The sequence below is a fragment of the Pecten maximus genome, chromosome 10 (assembly GCF_902652985.1).
Source record: "Pecten maximus chromosome 10, xPecMax1.1, whole genome shotgun sequence".
In the NCBI taxonomy this organism is placed as follows: domain Eukaryota; kingdom Metazoa; phylum Mollusca; class Bivalvia; order Pectinida; family Pectinidae; genus Pecten; species Pecten maximus.
The window spans coordinates 20,671,859-20,691,572 of record NC_047024.1 but is presented as its reverse complement, the minus strand read 5'-3'; the positions used below and the strand labels follow the sequence as shown (position 1 = coordinate 20,691,572).

General features: G+C 36.1%; 1 protein-coding gene across 10 annotated transcripts in view; it reads right to left on the bottom strand.

Annotated features, from left to right (window-relative positions):
- Nucleotides 1-850: 850 nt before the first annotated feature.
- LOC117336508 (troponin T, skeletal muscle-like) overlaps nucleotides 851-19,714 on the bottom strand; it is a 36,200-nt gene continuing 17,336 nt past the window's right edge. For 3 of the 10 annotated variants that reach the window (XM_033897106.1, XM_033897104.1, XM_033897105.1), the window contains exons 2-13: nucleotides 19,582-19,628; nucleotides 18,199-18,216; nucleotides 11,729-11,765; nucleotides 11,281-11,397; nucleotides 10,768-10,854; nucleotides 9,276-9,416; nucleotides 8,471-8,680; nucleotides 8,246-8,286; nucleotides 8,056-8,085; nucleotides 7,713-7,749; nucleotides 6,178-6,435; nucleotides 851-1,527 (exon numbers count right to left, since the gene is read on the bottom strand). In XM_033897106.1, the coding sequence (XP_033752997.1) occupies nucleotides 6,217-6,435; nucleotides 7,713-7,749; nucleotides 8,056-8,085; nucleotides 8,246-8,286; nucleotides 8,471-8,680; nucleotides 9,276-9,416; nucleotides 10,768-10,854; nucleotides 11,281-11,397; nucleotides 11,729-11,765; nucleotides 18,199-18,216; nucleotides 19,582-19,604 (960 nt within the window). In that variant the 5' untranslated portion in view covers nucleotides 19,605-19,628 and the 3' untranslated portion in view covers nucleotides 851-1,527; nucleotides 6,178-6,216. Of the gene's footprint in view, nucleotides 1,528-6,027; nucleotides 6,436-6,988; nucleotides 7,070-7,712; nucleotides 7,750-8,055; nucleotides 8,086-8,245; nucleotides 8,287-8,470; nucleotides 8,681-9,275; nucleotides 9,417-10,767; nucleotides 10,855-11,280; nucleotides 11,398-11,728; nucleotides 11,766-15,088; nucleotides 15,125-18,198; nucleotides 18,217-19,581; nucleotides 19,629-19,714 lie in introns of all 10 variants that reach the window. The other 7 variants (XM_033897100.1, XM_033897101.1, XM_033897107.1 and 4 more) reach the window with 5 other exon arrangements.

Here is a 19,714-nt window from a genome sequence, read left to right as displayed (position 1 = left end):
GCCCCTGTGGTTGGGGGGTCCGGAGCTCGAATTTAAGTCAGGTCATTGTATTAGTTCAGTCCTCTTACATAAGGTATTGCTGTGTAGGGAAGAATATTTCTTCTGTCTTAGTTTAGAAATACCAGTTCCATCAGTATCGGAGATATCGAGTAATTGGTCAAAAGAAATAAATCAGTTAACTTGGTTTTCCCACCACACCTGAGCCCAGTTGTTCAAAAGGTGATTTGCATAATTACTTGATTAGTGAAAATCTCATTTCCTCTTTCCTTTAAAACCTAATTGTTTGTATTCCTCAAAATGGGCAGGTAGGAAGAGGCTGACGAGTGTTATAGTTTTGTAAAATATTGTCAAGTTTTGTTTTACCATAAATGATTTTATCAGGATTTTGAAATTGTTGTTATTCTGTGATTACCCTAATCATCTTTTCAGCAACTGGGCCCTGGTCAAATAGACCTGTCCGTGCTGGGGCTTGACCTAGCGACTTCTCGCTCTAAAGGTCAACATCTTATAATTAACACAAAGCTGAAGGGAGATTCCCGCTAGTCTGAAAGGTGACTTTATTTCTCTCCACTTTTACACTACTATGTCATTCACAAAGTCGTCGCCCCCAAAGACAACCACAACAAGTTCTAAACTTACATGGGCTCAAACGAAGCCCTTAAATAGGAATAATACTTGTAATATAACTATCATTCTATTATTATTATAACGAGTGTTTTGCAATATACATGAATTATTCGGGTATGAGTGATGCAGGCCCTCTGGACCTTTTGTGTTTCTCGTTCAGTAACATGTTATCATGAATCAAAGTCACCCGAGGTCACAGAAAAAATGACAGACAACACAGAAATATGAAGGGATAGCCAAGCCTTTTATTCTCATTATATGTTTTCAATATAAAATCCTAACAAGGGACTATCCTCTGATACAACACCAGCTAAACCACCGTGGTGCTGGAAGGTCGAAGTTCACCCCTCCAGCCCCTATGATAGGCCTACTGTGTCTGCATGATCTTTCCGTACTGTATAATGGTCTCTATAGAATGGGCAAAAATATGGAAAGTAAAAATATACAACCGAAAATGTAAAAGTTCTATATATGCCTTCCATTTTCTGAGGAGCCGCTGTTCAGTTATATTTTTTGAGAAAAAGGAAGACATAATCTAGAACTTTTCCAGAGTTATCTACTGCACAAAATGTTTAATTAATTAAATTAGAGGAAACAAAATTACAAGCTTTATACACTGATGGCCAAGGGAAAAGGTTTGTTTTATCTGGTGGTATCCACTGGTTTTTCTTTTCTTGACATGGAGTTCTCTGCACTAATATCGTAATGATGGGTTAACTAATGAATGAATTCACTGTTGCTACTGACAACAAATGCTTCACTGTTGCTAACGACAACAGTAGTCGTTACTATGGTGACTAGGATGACATCACACACATTTGCTGTCTCAAGCTACGCCCTGTAACACACCCTCTTGGCAACGATACACATGGTGTTTATTCTCGACATCTATGACTCAATCTGCAAGAAAGAAAGCAATACAAATTAATTTGATTATCAATTTTAAATGATTTTAAAAGCCTTGACATTTATAGTGAATCTTATTGCATTTTAATTAATATGTCTAATGATAACATGTTTGATTTTTTAATTATCTACCATGAATTTATCTATGATATCAAATAAGTCCACTTTAACTCTAACACTTAGCATACAGTCCTTTACTTCTTTGGTCACTTTCATAAATCATTCCATATTCTCAGATTCAACACACTTTTTACAGGTACTTCCTTTGGCGCTCTTGTGAAATTTTCAAATAATTTCAATTAAACTAACTGCAATGTGTTATGCATGATGAGCATGATGTTATTGTGAGATAAAACACAACGGTCAAAAATTAATTTCAGCAGTCATCAAATTCCAAACAGGCTAACAGAGTTGTCTTACAGATGTAAGAACAGGAAATCAATCGGGACGTTGCTAGGAACACAGCACAACGAGAACCAGATCCTACTCTTTGTCAAAGTAATAACTAATGGCACATGCTCATATAAATATAAATATATATATATATATATATCTTTTGCACTAAATATGCATCTTCATATACAACGAAATACAATGATTTCTCTATGAAATATTACTTTTTCATTCTGTGGTTTATGAAGGCTTCAAAATGTAATTGTAACATGCAAAGTTATGAATCAGTTCATGACATGCCAACTTTTTTTCCCGAAATAAATGGAAAAAATAATTAAGAAAGTGAAATGATGGTTAATTCATAACAATTATTTCATGTTTGGCAGAATAAAAATATAAAGCATGCAATTTTACTAACATGTCAGCTACACTGCCAGTGATGTCACAACAACCTGTCCCACTACAGTTAAAGGTTACAACCTGCCCCATTACAGTTAAAGGTTACAACCCGCCCCACTACAGTTAAAGGTTACAACCTGTCCCACTACAGTTAAAGGTTACAACCCGCCCCACTACAGTGAAACGTTACAACCTGCCCCACTACAGTTAAAGGTTACAACCCGCCCCACTACAGTTAAAGATTACAACCCGCCCCACTACAGTGAAACTTTACAACCTGTCCCACTACAGTGAAACGTTACAACCCGCCCCACTACAGTGAAACGTTACAACCTGCCCCACTACAGTGAAACTTTACAACCTGCCCCACTACAGTGAAACTTTACAACCTGCCCCACTACAGTGAAACTTTACAACCCGCCCCACTACAGTGAAACTTTACAACCTGTCCCACTACAGTGAAACGTTACAACCTGCCCCACTACAGTGAAACGTTACAACCTGCCCCACTACAGTGAAACGTTACAACCTGCCCCACTACAGTGAAACGTTACAACCCGCCCCACTACAGTGAAACGTTACAACCTGCCCCACTACAGTGAAACGTTACAACCCGCCCCACTACAGTGAAACGTTACAACCCGCCCCACTACAGTGAAATGTTACAACCCGCCCCACTACAGTGAAAGTTACAACCCGCCCCACTACCATGAAACTTTACAACCCGCCCCACTACAGTGAAACGTTACAACCTGCCCCACTACAGTGAAATGTTACAACCTGCCCCACTACAGTGAAACGTTACAACCCGCCCCACTACAGTGAAACTTTACAACCCGCCCCACTACAGTGAAACGTTACAACCTGTCCCACTACAGTGAAACGTTACAACCCGCCCCACTACAGTGAAACGTTACAACCCGCCCCACTACCATGAAACTTTACAACCCGCCCCACTACAGTGAAACGTTACAACCTGCCCCACTACCATGAAACTTTACAACCCGCCCCACTACAGTGAAACGTTACAACCCGCCCCACTACCATGAAACGTTACAACCCGCCCCACTACAGTGAAACGTTACAACCCGCCCAACTACAGTGACATGTTACAACCTGCCCCACTACAGTGAAACGTTACAACCGGCCCCACTACAGTGAAATGTTACAACCCGCCCCACTACAGTGAAACGTTACAACCTGCCCCACTACAGTGAAATGTTACAACCCGCCCCACTACAGTGAAACGTTACCACCCGCCCCACTACAGTGAAACGTTACAACCCGCCCCACTACAGTGAAACGTTACAACCCGCCCCACTACCATGAAACGTTACAACCCGCCCAACTACAGTGAAATGTTACAACCTGCCCCACTACAGTGAAATGTTACAACCCGCCCCACTACAGTGAAACGTTACAACCTGCCCCACTACAGTGAAATGTTACAACCCGCCCCACTACAGTGAAACGTTACCACCCGCCCCACTACAGTGAAACGTTACAACCCGCCCCACTACAGTGAAACGTTACATCCCGCCCCACTACCATGAAACGTTACAACCCGCCCAACTACAGTGAAACGTTACAACCTGCCCCACTACAGTGAAATGTTACAACCCGCCCCACTACAGTGAAACGTTACAACCTGCCCCACTACAGTGAAATGTTACAACCCGCCCCACTACAGTGAAACGTTACAACCCGCCCCACTACAGTGAAACGTTACAACCCGCCCCACTACAGTGAAACGTTACAACCCGCCCCACTACCATGAAACGTTACAACCCGCCCAACTACAGTGAAATGTTACAACCTGCCCCACTACAGTGAAATGTTACAACCCGCCCCACTACAGTGAAACGTTACAACCTGCCCCACTACAGTGAAATGTTACAACCCGCCCCACTACAGTGAAACGTTACCACCCGCCCCACTACAGTGAAACGTTACAACCCGCCCCACTACAGTGAAACGTTACAACCCACCCCACTACATGCAGTGAAACGTTTAAACCTGTCCTACTACATTGAAACGTTACAACCCACACCACTACTGTGAAACGTTACAACCCACCCCACTACCATGAAACGTTACAACCTGCCCCACTACAGTGAAATGTTACAACCTGCCCCACTACTGTGAAACGTTACAACCCACCCCACTAAAGTGAAACGTTACAACCGCCCCACTACAGTGAAATGTTACAACCTGCCCCACTACAGTGAAATGTTACAACCCGCCCCACTACAGTGAAATGTTACAACCCGCCCCACTACAGTGAAATGTTACAACCCGCCCCACTACAGTGAAATGTTACAACCTGTCCCACTACAGTTAAAGATTACAACCCGTCCCACTACAGTGAAATGTTACAACCTGCCCCACTACTGTGAAACGTTACAACCCGCCCCACTACAGTGAAATGTTACAACCTGCCCCACTACCATGAAACGTTACAACCCGCCCCACTACAGTGAAATGTTACAACCCGCCCCACTACAGTGAAACGTTACAACCCGCCCCACTACAGTGAAACGTTACAACCCGCCACACTACCATGAAACGTTACAACCAGCCCCACTACAGTGAAACGTTACAACCCACACCACTACAGTGAAACGTTACAACCCGCCCAACTACAGTGAAACGTTACAACCCGCCCCACTACAGTGAAACGTTACAACCCACACCACTACAGTGAAACGTTACAACCCGCCCAACTACAGTGAAATGTTACAACCCGCCCCACTACAGTGAAATGTTACAACCCGCCCCACTACAGTGAAACGTTACAACCTGCCCCACTACAGTGAAACGTTACAACCTGCTCCACTACAGTGAAATGTTACAACCTGCCCCACTACAGTGAAATGTTACAACCCGTCCCACTACAGTGAAATGTTACAACCCGCCCCACTACAGTGAAATGTTACAACCCGTCCCACTACAGTGAAATGTTACAACCTGCCCCACTACCATGAAACGTTACAACCCGCCCCACTACAGTGAAACGTTACAACCTGCCCCACTACCATGAAACGTTACAACCCGCCCCACTACAGTGAAATGTTACAACCTGCCCCACTACAGTGAAATGTTACAACCTGCCCCTTTACAGTGAAATATCACTTCCCGCCCTTTACAGTGAAATATCCCTACCCGCCCCTTTACAGTGAAATATCACTACCCGCCCCGTTTCAGTGAAACATTACAATCCACCCCACTACTGTGAAATGACCCCTCCTTTACAGTGAAATATTACAATCCACCCCACTACAGTGAAATATTACAATCCACCCCACTACTGTGAAATGACCTTCACCCTTGTAGAATATATCAAACAACTATCCATCGTTTGGTGAAGACTCTTCAATCTGGAAATATTCCTGGAATGCTTTTCATGTGATTTATTTAGCTATACATTTAATTCAAAGTAATTGTTTAAATTGGATTAATCTCCTTACTCCTTAACAGATAAAAATTGATTGGCAGATGCCATAATTTATGAAGACAAATAGCATTTAAAATAACAAAATAGCTGTTTCAGTCTGGAAATTTTGGTTAATATGGTGCATTAATATGGAATTTATAAAATATCTTGCTCAAATCATTTTAGGATGAGCATATTTCATTTTACATTGTATCGAGATAGAAGAGTCTCCATCAAATCAATAATTTAAGGAGATAGTGAACAGCTACCTGGTAAAATGGTCTGTATCTAAAAGGACATGCTACAATGATGTGACTGGATGATGTTTCCATGGCGATAAGAGGAGTGATAGCATGCTCTAGCGATCACTATTCCACCACACAACAAATTCAGGTCACCACACAACAACCAAAGGTCACCTGTTGACCCCCAAGGCTATGACCTTGATCTGATGACCTCTATTCCTCCTCTGCGGCAGGTGCAGCCTCAGCTTCGCCTTCTGGAGTTTCTGCTACTTCTTCTCCCGTTGTCTCCAAAAGGTTGTCTTCATCATCTTTCTTACCAACTGCCAATTCGGCTTCTATTTTTTTGGCTTTTGTTTCGAAATAATCTACCCTGTTACCGTATGATCTAAGGTCAGTGTGTCTCTCATATTTGCTGTACATCTGAACTTTGGGCTGTATTGTATTTAGTTCCAAACACAAGTTCAAGATCCATTTTCCATTTCCATCGGGTTTTCAATTCATCGGTTTCAAAAATCGTCATTTTCCATTTCCATCAAGTTTGTAATCATTTTGAATAAACAGCAATATTTTGAAGTTAAAAAGTGATATTATTCACAATGAATCAAATGGAAACAATAATGCAAGTTTCCATTATTGATAGTTGATTTTCATTGGTAGCCATGATAATGTTTCCATAGTGATACACATTGTTGATAAATTTAAGAGAGAATCCACAGTGACACACATGATCAGTGTTTATTTGTTGAAATTTTCATCAAGATTGGTTTCCAAAGTAGCACAAAATTGTCGTAGAATCCGTCAGGTGTAGAATGTGTGGTGCAGGAATGGAGAAAAATGTGGTCAAATGTGCAGGTTTCATAGAGTATCAGCATCGTCAGTGTGTAGTTTATAGATGTGCCCATACACGGATGCAGAGTGAGAGAGAGAAAAAAAGGATACACAGTTATATAACTATCATATATTGGTATACAGTACACATTCCTACCTTTTTAAACAAGTTTTTCCGTTCATCAAAAGTTCGTCTATCCACATTACGTTCAAATTTACTTGCTACCTGTATCTTTGGCTGGAAAAATTTAAATGTCATCCAATTCTGTCATGAAATGATGTAAAGCTAAACATGAACTGTGTCTACTACCATTAAAGACCAATACATTTAGATAGCGATTAATAGTCTAATTTACTTTCCAGAAATAATTTTCATAAACATTAAATAAATGAATCATTTGAAAAAGCCATTTCATGGCGGGGGCATTAAACACTCATTGTTAAAATCCAAGGTTTCTGTTCTACCTATCTGTCCTTTTTGGATAGGACTGGAAAACTTCAAAGGCTCTTAATTCACCAACTCTTCAGTGGTATGATGGACCCGTCAGGGATAAAAGGAATCAGCATCATGGTAAAATAAACAGCTTTAAGGATATATACTACATTGATGATTGGACAGGTGTTTTTGTCTGAAACCAATCAAACCGCAACAAGTCTTCAATTTTGCTTTGAAGTCTTGAAAGGTATAGAGAAGCTATGGATACTGGCAACAGAATCCTTGGATTTCAGACGTGAATTACTGGCACCAGCATATATTTTTGACCATATTTCTAAATCCTTTTGAACCTATCAATGTGATGTTATTAATCACCCACAAGAAGAGGGAACAGTCCACTGATAAGTGGCAGGGGACATATGTTGTTTTTGGAACACAAACTTACGGGAGCGCTGCTGTATTTTTCTGCCATGGGATCAAATCTATCAAAGAAAATGTAAAACGTTAAAACTCAAAACAATATTAAAATCTGATTCTTTTATCAAACTGTATACATCGTAAATTTTTGATATATTCAAATTTTCAAATTGATTTAAAAAGGTCCATGAAAATGTTTTGTAATGCATTAATAATTTTCAGATGAATATATTTTTTCTTAATGAGATATTTAACAGCCATAATGTAGAAAGCAAAAAATGAAATAACAGGGACATTAATTATATTGACAGTCTCCATCAACTGATATAATTCGTCAAACAAGGGAGGTAAGTCACATGGAATCTACTTACGAGTCATCAACCTGGACAGCCCTCTTCTTTCTGTAACAGTTGGAGACACAATGTTATTTACAAATGAGACGTTTACTAACACAAGTCTTAGGGGAGATAATAAAAAAAGAAGGTTCCAGACCCATTCAACTTTTAATTGATTATAAATTGAGGCAATTTTATTATTCCCTGTTAGGAAGTTCTTACTTACCCCTTGTTCATCTGTCTAGCCCTCTCAGCCAGTTCAATCATCTGAAATTAAAATCATATAATGAAACTACTGATTCTGGACTTTCTATGTTTACATGCACCAGACACATTTCAATTTCAGCCATGGACAAAAAGTCATCAAACTGTTATATCCATAAGAAATATTCCATAATTCTATGTCCCAGACAGGTGACCATCGCTCTGTTGTTGTTTATATTAGACTTACGTCATACTGCTGGCTCTTGAAGCGCTCCTCCAACTCATACTTGTCGTTGGCAAGGTTCTTGATCTTGTTGTGAAGCTCTGTTGCCTTCTCTGCCAGGGCCGCCAAGTCCAATCCATCTACAGACAGAGGCTGGATACGCTGGGCAAGGATGGCACGCTTCTCCTCCTCCAACTGTTCTTTGGACTTAGCCATGTCTTTACTAGCCTCCTCCTGGTGACGTATACAACAACAGTCCGTCATATTTATTCCATAAAAGGCCATTGAGTTTAACATTTTGTAAAAAGTATTTATCTCCATGAAAATCCCTTGATTTGTAGCATGACCATTAAGGAAAATTCAAAATTCTTGATCAATATTTGTTAATGTGCTACCTCTCTTTTGGGTTGATAATGTAGGAAACATTCATCAAACAACATCGAAAAATATTAAAGGCTATCATAATCGAAAACTAATTAAAAAGAATTCATTTAACTTCAGTTTGTTAAATTCAAAATTGTATCAAGAAAAATATTTTGCTTATTTAAAATTTGAAAATTAAACAAAAAGGTTTCCATATTGTCTTTTACAAATTGAAAAGTAGCTATTATAAGATTTACTGATCTTGCCATCTGGAAAACGTGGTTATCTTGGAAACAATACAAATTCATGAAAAGAACTATGATGCCAAATGGAAGATAAGATTTCAAAATAAAAAGACTGACAGATGTCAGAATGTTATCAACATGACAAAATGTAGCAACTCCAGGTGTATTTATTTAACACTTCAGTAGTCACTTTTTCATTAAAAATGATTCACTCAACACACCAAGTTAGTGGCTCCCTTCTTTGTAATGACAAAGTTGGGTGTCTTCGACATCTTCTTTCTCTCCTCCATCTCCTTCAGTTTAGCTTTCTTGGCTTCGATTCTCTTCCTCTCATCTTCTTGTTTCTTTCTCTTCCTCTCCTCCTGTGTCACAAATTCAAACCAACACAATTATATTATTTCATAGTATGTTAGAAAGATCACCACTTCTTTTAAGTCCCCTTCGAAAGAGGCCACCCTCTATCAACAGCCCTTTTCTAGAGACCAACCTTTATCAACATTCGCTCTCTTAAGAGACCACCCTTAATCAACAGTCCCTCTCTAAAGAGACCACCCTTTATCAACAGTCCCTCTCTGAAGAGACCACCCTTTATCAACAGTCCCTCTCTAAATAGACCACCCTTTATCAACAGTCCCTCTCTAAAGAGACCACCCTTTATCAACAGTCCCTCTCTAAAGAGACCACCCTTTATCAACAGTCCCTCTCTAAAGAGACCATCCCTTTATCAACAGTCCCTCTCTTAAAGAGACCACCCTTTATCAACAGTCCCTCTCTAAAGAGACCACCCTTTATCAACAGTCGCTCTCTAAAGAGACCACCCTTTATCAACAGTCCCTCTCTAAATAGACCACCCTTTATCAACAGTCCCTCTCTAAAGAGACCACCCTTTATCAACAGTCCCTCTCTAAATAGACCACCCTTTATCAACAGTCGCTAACTAAAGAGACCATCCTTTATCAACAGTCCCTCTCTAAAAAGACCACCCTTTATCAACAGTCCCTCTCTAAAGAGACCACCCTTTATCAACAGTCCCTCTCTAAAGAGACCACCCTTTATCAACAGTCGCTCTCTAAAGAGACCACCCTTTATCAACAGTCGCTCTCTGAAGAGACCACCCTTTATCAACAGTCCCTCTCTGAAGAGACCACCCTTTATCAACAGTCCCTCTCTGAAGAGACCACCCTTTATCAACAGTCCCTCTCTAAATAGACCACCCTTTATCAACAGTCCCTCTCTAAAGAGACCACCCTTTATCAACAGTCCCTCTCTAAAGAGACCACCCTTTATCAACAGTCCCTCTCTAAAGAGACCACCCTTTATCAACAGTCCCTCTCTGAAGAGACCATCCTTTATCAACAGTCCCTCTCTAAAGAGACCACCCTTTATCAACAGTCCCTCTCTAAAGAGACCACCCTTTATCAACAGTCCCTCTCTAAAGAGACCACCTTTTATCAACAGCCCTATCTCTGAAAGAGACCTCTCTTATTAAGCAAGAAACAAAATTCTACAAAAGCTCATTTTTATCAATTTATCAAATGATCCAAAACTAAAAACATTTCATTTTTCCCCATTAATTGATACTAGTTTTTAACTTACTATAATAAATATAATATGAACTTAGTCTTATTCAAATTAGTGATAATTGACAGCATAGTAATACATTACAACTGATCATAATTTTATATAACACAGGGTTACATATCAACCACTGACCTCTTCTGCCTTGCGGCGTTTGTCCTCCTCTTTCCTGATCTCCAACATCCGTCTATCATCCTCTATCCGCTCTTGCTTCCTTTGTTCCTGTGATAGATATCAAACAAATACATATTAAATCTGTTCAGTTTGTAATAAATTGTATTAAGGATCGTTGATCATGTCAACCAACACTCAAAAAAGTTAATTTTGTCATGAATCAACAAAATGCCATGTTATATTCATTGTGTCATGAATCTGTCAAGTCATGTGAAGCCATATGTTTATGTCTGGGTGAAATATACGGAGCATTAGTTAGTTAATAGCATTCAATTTACTAATTTGTTCAAAATAAAATCTCTGCAGTTGAAAGTTGAACTTTTCCTCTTCTTGCTAATGGTATCAAGTCAAAATGGAGTATCTAATAATATGTGATAGGAAGTTTGCAAGTTTTGTTCACATTGTTAACAACTATGGAATAAAGAGGAATGTTTTAATGAAATTTACCTGATATATATTGTAAACATTACTCACCCTCTTCTGACGAAGTTGATCCAGGTCATCAGCCTCCTTCTCACGCTGTTCCCGCCTCATCTCTTCGTACTCTGCAATCTCATTCTCCACCTTCTCCTTCTTCTTCCTGGCGGCCTCCTGTAAAATCATGACCAAGCAAAATAATCGTAACATGAGGTTTATCTACGTGAAAAAAAATCCAGTACACATCATCTCCGCTAAACACTTACAAATAACTTTACATAAAATCATCCAGATTACATAAAGGAAAATCCAACTAAAAATACCATCATTCCATTCAATCGTTTTAATCATCCTTTAGTTCTACAATTATCGACCTGTTTTCAGGTGAATATGATGATTTATCAACATGAAAAAGTGATATTTCGTCAGACTGATCCATTGCCGATGCTACACACTTGGCATAAACACTTTCTTATATTTGAAATAAGTACAAAATCCTGCTTACCTCCATTGCTAGTCTGGCTTCATTTGCATCCCCACTTCTGTAAAACACAAAGACCAGCAATCAAACCAGGCCATACTTTGTCTCTAAATAACAATTTTTTTTGTCATTATTCTTGAATAATTGTGTATATATATAAATTCTCAAGAATTTCAGTAACAGTTAAAAATACTACAACTATATGACGTTTGACATGAATTGGAGAATGACAACCACATGAACACGTATTGATCAATCTACTTTTTTTGTTGCAAATCTCCCTTAACAAAGCATTACTTTCCCTTGTCTATTGAGAAATGTCCCATTGAATTATCTCCCTTTATCTAAAACGAAACCGCATGCTAAATCTAAAAGTAAAACACTTTTACCACAGACACAGGACAAAAACAACTACTGGTATCTACAGAAAAAAAAATCCCCAATAGTTCAGTAATTATGGAAAATTACAGTTCTTCAATCAATACTAACTGGTAAAAATACTTGTTTTTCTTCTTTTCCTTAACTCTCTACAGTATATATCCATCCTTATAATATATTACTGTTTAGACTCATCAACAAATTCTTTACACATTTGATGTGAACGTGTTCCATGAAAACTATTCATTTCATTTTTACGTTTTTCATTTGAAAGGAAAAGCAATGAATTAATTTTGCAGACAAAGAAATGACTGAAATATGGCGCAATTAGTTTGTGATTAACCTGAAGGTAAAATATAATGTCTAATATTTACCACAATCTAATTAAAATTAGACTTGTAATTTCTTGTATTGAAGTGTATAGTAGAGTATTGTAGAGGAGCGAAACTTACAAGTCTAATTTCAACTAGATTGATATTTACCAAACACTGTACACCAAATCTTCATTTCATTATTATTACATGCATCTTCTACTGCACACAAAATTTCAAAATATCTGTCACACTTGAAAAACTGCAGTTGTTTGGCACAGGACAAATAAATGGAAGATAACAAGACGATCCTCCTTTAGCAAAAAACCGATATAGAACAACCTAATACTAATTACATATGTATTTAGGAAACACATTTTGAGAGCTTATAACAGTCAAGAACATCCCTTTCAATTTCAAGTAATTCACAGATTTAATTCAAAGAGTATCTGTATTGTAAGATCAATGCAAGCAGGTAAAAGAAGAAATTCAGCTAGCTATTATCTCTCAATGCGCCCAGTGCAAAATCACAAGTTGCAATACCTTAAAACGAGAAAATAATATCTTCACTAAAACTGTGGGCTAAGACCATCACCCTCTTGAATAGGTTTTGAATACCTTTTCACTGTAAATTGGTTATCAATTTCAATCATGGACAAAATAGACATGTTTAATTTCTTATCCTTTTAACCTTAAATGTTTTTCTAGATCTCAGATGAGAATTTCAATTGGAAAAAAGAAGTAAAAACTTCAGACTGAGAAGTGTCACAATCTTTTCTTGAGAAACATGGAGACAGAAAACCAAAGTCTTTCTTTACAAAGAAAGCATGCAAGACCTATCTACAGAAAATAGTGGTAATCTGTGAAATCAGCATACTCCATTTGAAAGACTTGAAAAGTCCACACCAATCTGCTACTGAAGGAGGTCTATCTCAGCCAATCACATTACTAGAATAAACTATCACCAATCAAACATCATCTCAATTTCTAAGGACAACCATCACAACTTCTGAAAAAATCAACTCCTTTTTCGTGACTTACTTAACACCAACTTTTGACTCCTCGACTGGTTTCTGCCTAGAGACCATATAATGACAAGAGTTATCATGACTGATTGAATAAAACCAATGTTAGCACTAATTCTATATTAGAATTTTATTATCAAAGAAGTCAACTGAAATGAATTTTCAAACAACTAATGAGATATTTACTAGAAACTGAAATATGTATAATTAATTATATAATGTCATCAAACACTTTAAATATACATTCAATTGTCTGTAATAAGTTCATTTATAATGTCATAATGTTTCCTTTAAAACCAACAAACACAAGAATTACAAATTAAAAGTTAACAACAATTTTTCAGCATTACAATCTGAAAACATTATTTATATCAGGATGGACAGTTTGACTATGTACTAAAAGACACACAGACTTCATTAAACTGTACTTGTCTACCACAACCAAATATAATGTGACACAACAGTCAATCAGCAGTAAGTTAGATTTTTCAGATTTTTAGAAATTATTTCTGCAGCATTGATTTATAAACTTTGAAGATTCCATACTGTATAGAGATGAGAATAATCTAAAGATACCATGAATTATCTAGAAATATGTGTCGTATTACATTATCAACCAATTTTGATACAACTAATCTGAAAAAGATAAAGATTTTAGAGAAAGCATGGACCCATCTATTTATAATTGTATATAAGCCATTAACAGAAAACTGATTTTGTTATTTTATCATTCAAAGCAAAGTTTTAGGGACTAAGGAAAATGGAAAATAAAGCTCTGCTTCATCTAAAGAGCTGGATTTTATGATACAGTATATGAATAAAAATATGTCTTCATGATGGCACTAGAACACAAGATAATCAGGTGGTAAATTTGATTATTGTCATTCTGTTTCCTTTAAATTTCCCAACCAACAAACAGAATTACAAATTTAATGTTCACAACAATTTTTCAGTATCACAATCTAAAAACAACACCTATGTCTTGATATTACTATCGAGTGGGAGGAAATGATGTCTATCTACAACACACAAACCTTGTTAAACCTCAGATGTACCACAAAGATAGATATTTTACATGTCTACCACAACTGAACGTAATGTGACACTCCAGCAGTAAACAGTCCGTCAGAAGTAAGTGTAGTAAGTTATGATACTGATTGGCTTTTGTTTTGTTTCAATATTGATTTTTTGAAATTTCACGTCAACTTAAAAATAATCTAAATGCATAATTATCTAGATACATGTGTCACATTGCATTATCAACCCATTTCTATATTCTACAGCTAATGTGAAAAAGATAAAGATGATTTGAGGAGGCAAGACCTATTTGTGTTAAATCAGAATTAAAATTACTTATTTTCTTACAGCTTAATTTAAGTATAAGCTGTTTGTAGAAAACTGATTGCTGTTTTTTTTACTATTATTATTTAAAGCAAAATTTCAGGGACTGGAGAAAATGTAAAAACAAATTGGGACTCTGTTTCATTTTGAGAGCTAGATATGAATTTCAATGTAGTAAATCAATGAGAAAATCATGTTTTCAATGTTTTCTTTTGCATTGCACTTCATTAGTAAATGTAATAAAAGACTATTTTATGAGTTATTTTCTTTTCTAAAAGGAAATCTACAACAAAGGTTTTAATCCAGACGGTTGCCATGGTAGCACTCACTCGACTGGCGGTTGTTCTGTTGGCTCCTCAGCAGGACTGTACAGTATATATACAACCATTACATATATTACAACACACTATGGAAAATCATAAGGTTTTTAAATGTTGTGTAGATTTAAATACTGCAAACAAATTTCACCTGATCAATGTCATTTTTTGACAATGAAATGATTTCATCCTTACCTTGAAATATTTACCTTAAAATACATATTTCAAAATATCAGAAAATAAATATTCAATATCATAGAGGATACTTTTCTACAACAGTTTAGTTCAAGACAATACCCATCCCTTCCAAGCTCCTACTAAATAAGGATTCATTTCTAGATGAAACCTCACATTCTTTATATTAACACAATACAAAGACAATAATATAAACCTGCTGCTGCAAAGACAAAATAAAGCAACACTGACATTCATAGCAACATGAATTCACATAAAAAGTATTACATTTTGTAATATAAGAAGCATCACTTTATGTTATGTTTTAAAAACTTGGGATATTTGAGCAGAATTTGACAAATTTTTAATATTTCCTTCAATGAAGTACTTGTGGTACTATACATATATATTTGAGTTAAAATTCTTTGTTAATTTGAAGAAGCTTGAACCAATTAAATTTAAAAATGCTGCTAATCATTAGGTTACAGCTAGTGAGTAGTGTAACTAGTTAGCAAGGAACACAACAGAAACCATGGAGCATGTTATACACACTTTATCATAATCTTCTACATGCCAGGGCATCTTCTCTGAACCCTGGGACTATTACAGTGATACAAAATAGAAGTCTTGTGGGTAGACATTTTATGGACTGCCAGTATAAAACAGTTCTTTGAAATTACAAAGGGTGAATAGCACTGATACCAAAAGGAGATCAAACATTACCACCTACACCATCTTGCACCCCCCCCCCCCCCACACACACACAAATTAAACTGCCTTGCTATCCTGGAGATTTATCCACCCTCACCGAGTTGAAACTCCCCCCCCCCCCCCCAAAAAAAAAAACAACAAACCACAAGACAACAATGTGCCATCCTGCACCAATTATGTCACCAATTTGTGCCGCCCTACCCCAACATTTGGTACTCTACACTGCCATACGCCACCCTGCACCACCATTCTGCACTACCCTATGCAATCCTACACAATCCTATATAAAAAGCTGCAGACTCCTCACTATTTACCTCTGACAAGTAAGTAACCAGTCAGATGTATGATTCCTTTCATAATACAGACAACACAGAAGCCTTTCATTTTGCATAACAAGGGTACAGAGAAGACAATAGAACCCTTGGATATAGGAGGTGTTTTATCATATGTTTTGTCTCAATTTCACATGGAACGAAAATGTTGATGGCTGGAGGGGTTGTCAAGACGTTTATATAAATTATTAAAACCAATGATGAAATAATCAAATACAACATTTATAATATCTCAGCGGAAGTTTAAAAGGACCTAGGGAGAGGTGCTACACAATAACTTTATGTCAAAATCTGGTATTTTCTTTATGGTTTTTTTCACAATAGATTAACAGTGCATTCCTTTATCGGGTTCGTACCAGTTGTTCCGGTACAAATCTGCTGTACTCATGATAGAACACGCTGCAATAGCAGAACCAAACAAGTTCTCGTGGTTCATTTTTACAAACCAACCACTTGGATCCAAGATGGCGGAACCGTGATTCTTCATGTGTCAAGCAAGTGTACATTTTTGTTAATATCGGGATGGGAACTCCTCATTTTTGATGACATTTCATGAATTATATATGTCAAAGTTTGACGGAACTATTGAGGTTTTGATTTTACATCTGTGACATTGTAAAAAGGGAAAATAATCAGTTTTCATGTTTGAAGCGAACGACGGCCGCCATCTTGGGAACTCATTTGAGATTTGATTGCATTCCATTATACAACAATATACTTATTTGGTACAACTGGTACAAACCCACAGGAACATATGGTATGTCTTGATAATGGCTTGAAATAAGCAGTTTCCTTGAGAGGAATGATTTATTTTGAGAAAGAGTCACAATCTTTTTGATAAATTCGTCCAAGGTTTCAGTTGTGTTCCCTTACCTGGAAACAGAAGCAGCCACAACAATGAAAGAATATTTAATAAAAGCTGAATTATTATTTTACATTTATGAATTTTAAATCCCTGCAAAAAATTCTTGATTAATTTACTACAAATGAAAACATGGAACAAACAAAATTTGCTTGATAATAAAAAAATCTTTAAAATATGAAGCCAGTTTAGACAATTAAAATCTATTTTTGTATCTTAATGTCTGTTCTATCTACTTCAGAATATTTGATAAGTTCCAATGCTTTCATTTCGCTTACATCATCAATACCAGATGTTTTGTCAGACAATAAATATTTCCATATTTGTATTTGAAAATTCACTCAATAGGTAGCCTTATGTTAATGATAACCATATCTCTTAATTTTTCTTCTACTTTTGTTTTCTTACAAAATTTCTGAACAGATGTTTTAAATTGAACACAAGATTAATTTTGAGTGAAATAAGCAAAATTCTATGATCTCCTTCAAATTCAGTTACAAGAAGGTATGAGCTCAATAAGCCTGCTTAAAAATAAAACTTATGAATATCTGCAATGATAGAACATACACAGAAGTTTTATTAAATGATATTCATGCTGGAAAAAGCTTTTCTAGGATGACTCTATTCCATCCTTAAATGACCTTAGCTGTTAATAGGAGGTTAAACAAAATAAACCAAACCAAACCAAACTATCCTGTGACTGATCTTCTTGAACTTGTCACAATATTTAAGACATTTACTAGGAATTCAGAAAGCACACTTATATATTAGCACAACCAGGAAGATAATGTTAGGAAAAGGTTTTTATGTATAATTTTTTTCTTACTTTTTTTTTTAAGTCAAGGTGGTCCTTTTGCTAGAAATGACCACGCGATTTTATATTTCAAAATATCACCAAAGACTTTTTTCACAGGCACATTGGAAGAAAACGTTATGAAGGGAGTTACTTCCCTTTGACCATTTAACTTCATTGTCTGAAGATCAAAATCTTAATAGGGTTAGCAACATCAAACTACTACATAGCTACAAATATAGCAACTTACGTTTCTTGGGTCTCTTCTCTGTAAGCAAAAGTTTAGAGAGTAACGATCTGTTCTATGCATTAATTTCTTAATTAAAATAAGGTTATAAATCCTTATCCCCAAACTTATAACTACCAGTATGTCTTGAATGGGGAAAATCTGTTTAATTTGAGACTTTCTCTCACTAAAGATTTTTATTATCAATAGGATATAATGATCATATTAGGTATGTAATATTTCATGAATCATTTGTTTTTTTTTTGTTTTTTTGTTTTAAATTTGCCTTTTTGCAGAAACTTGAGAATTAAATCTTAACAATTAACTCCTTGGAATAACAGTGATACAACATAGAAAATGGTACTTTAAATATACATATGTACATGTATTAATTATCTTTTCAATATACTGTACATGTATTAATTATCTTTTCAATATACATGTATTAATCATCTTTAAGTTCACTGAAGAATGGAAATATTTTTATTATTTTTTATTAAATATAATTCGTATTTCTTCTATATATTGATAAATGTATATATAGTATTATGATTCCAAGAAGGTACGTATCCCATATCTTCATATACAATGTATTATACATGTAATTATGAAGAAGTAACCTCAATTACGTCCACCCTAATCCTCCACTAGTTTATATATCAGCCCCCCCCCCCCCCTGGAAATATCAGACAGTACCTGTTAACTGTAAAGTTGCATACTTTTTATTGTTGATAAAAACTATACTTTAATATAATGTAAAGTTGCATACTTTTCAATGTATCCAAATTTTAGTGCATTACTAAATTTTTACACGAATTTACACATTAACACATTGATGAATTAGCACATCGACAATACAATACATTTTTAAAACGAAACTTCAGCTAGCACAATGGTTAAGTGCAATATATGTATAAACCATGAAATGCACCAGGTTTTTTTTCATTGGTTTGTGATGGGGCCTTTTTGTCTAATTTTGGAGAATTTGGAAGGAATTTTTTCAGAGTAAATTGCAAATTTTCAGAACTTAGCTTTAATATGAAATAATTTGGATTTAAAATAGGGCCCATTATCAGTTCCAAAAAAGCCCACAGAAAAAAAAAACTGGGTGCTAAAATAAAACTACACTAAAATATGGACGTTTACAGTATATTAAGTTTGCAGCTTAAGACAGAAAATTACAAAAGTATTTGGTAAGACAATAAATAGCTCATGCATTCTACAAATAACTAACATACACATTATTCTTTTAAGCAAAGGTTCCTTTTCTTTGGAGAATAAAAGTAATCAATTTCATACATATAATTTAAGAACAAAATTACCCATGACAATATACTCTGGCAACAGATTTGATACTGAGAATATTTCTAGTGGCTATGCTGATTGTTTAGTTGCTATGATACTTACTTAGGTTCGTCGTCGTAATCCATGGTGGGAGTTATATGTTACACAAACTGAAATAAAGATAGAAAAAAATTACAGATTAAATTTTCAACAATATAATTCAATAATAAAACCCATAAAAGGCATGAATTATCTA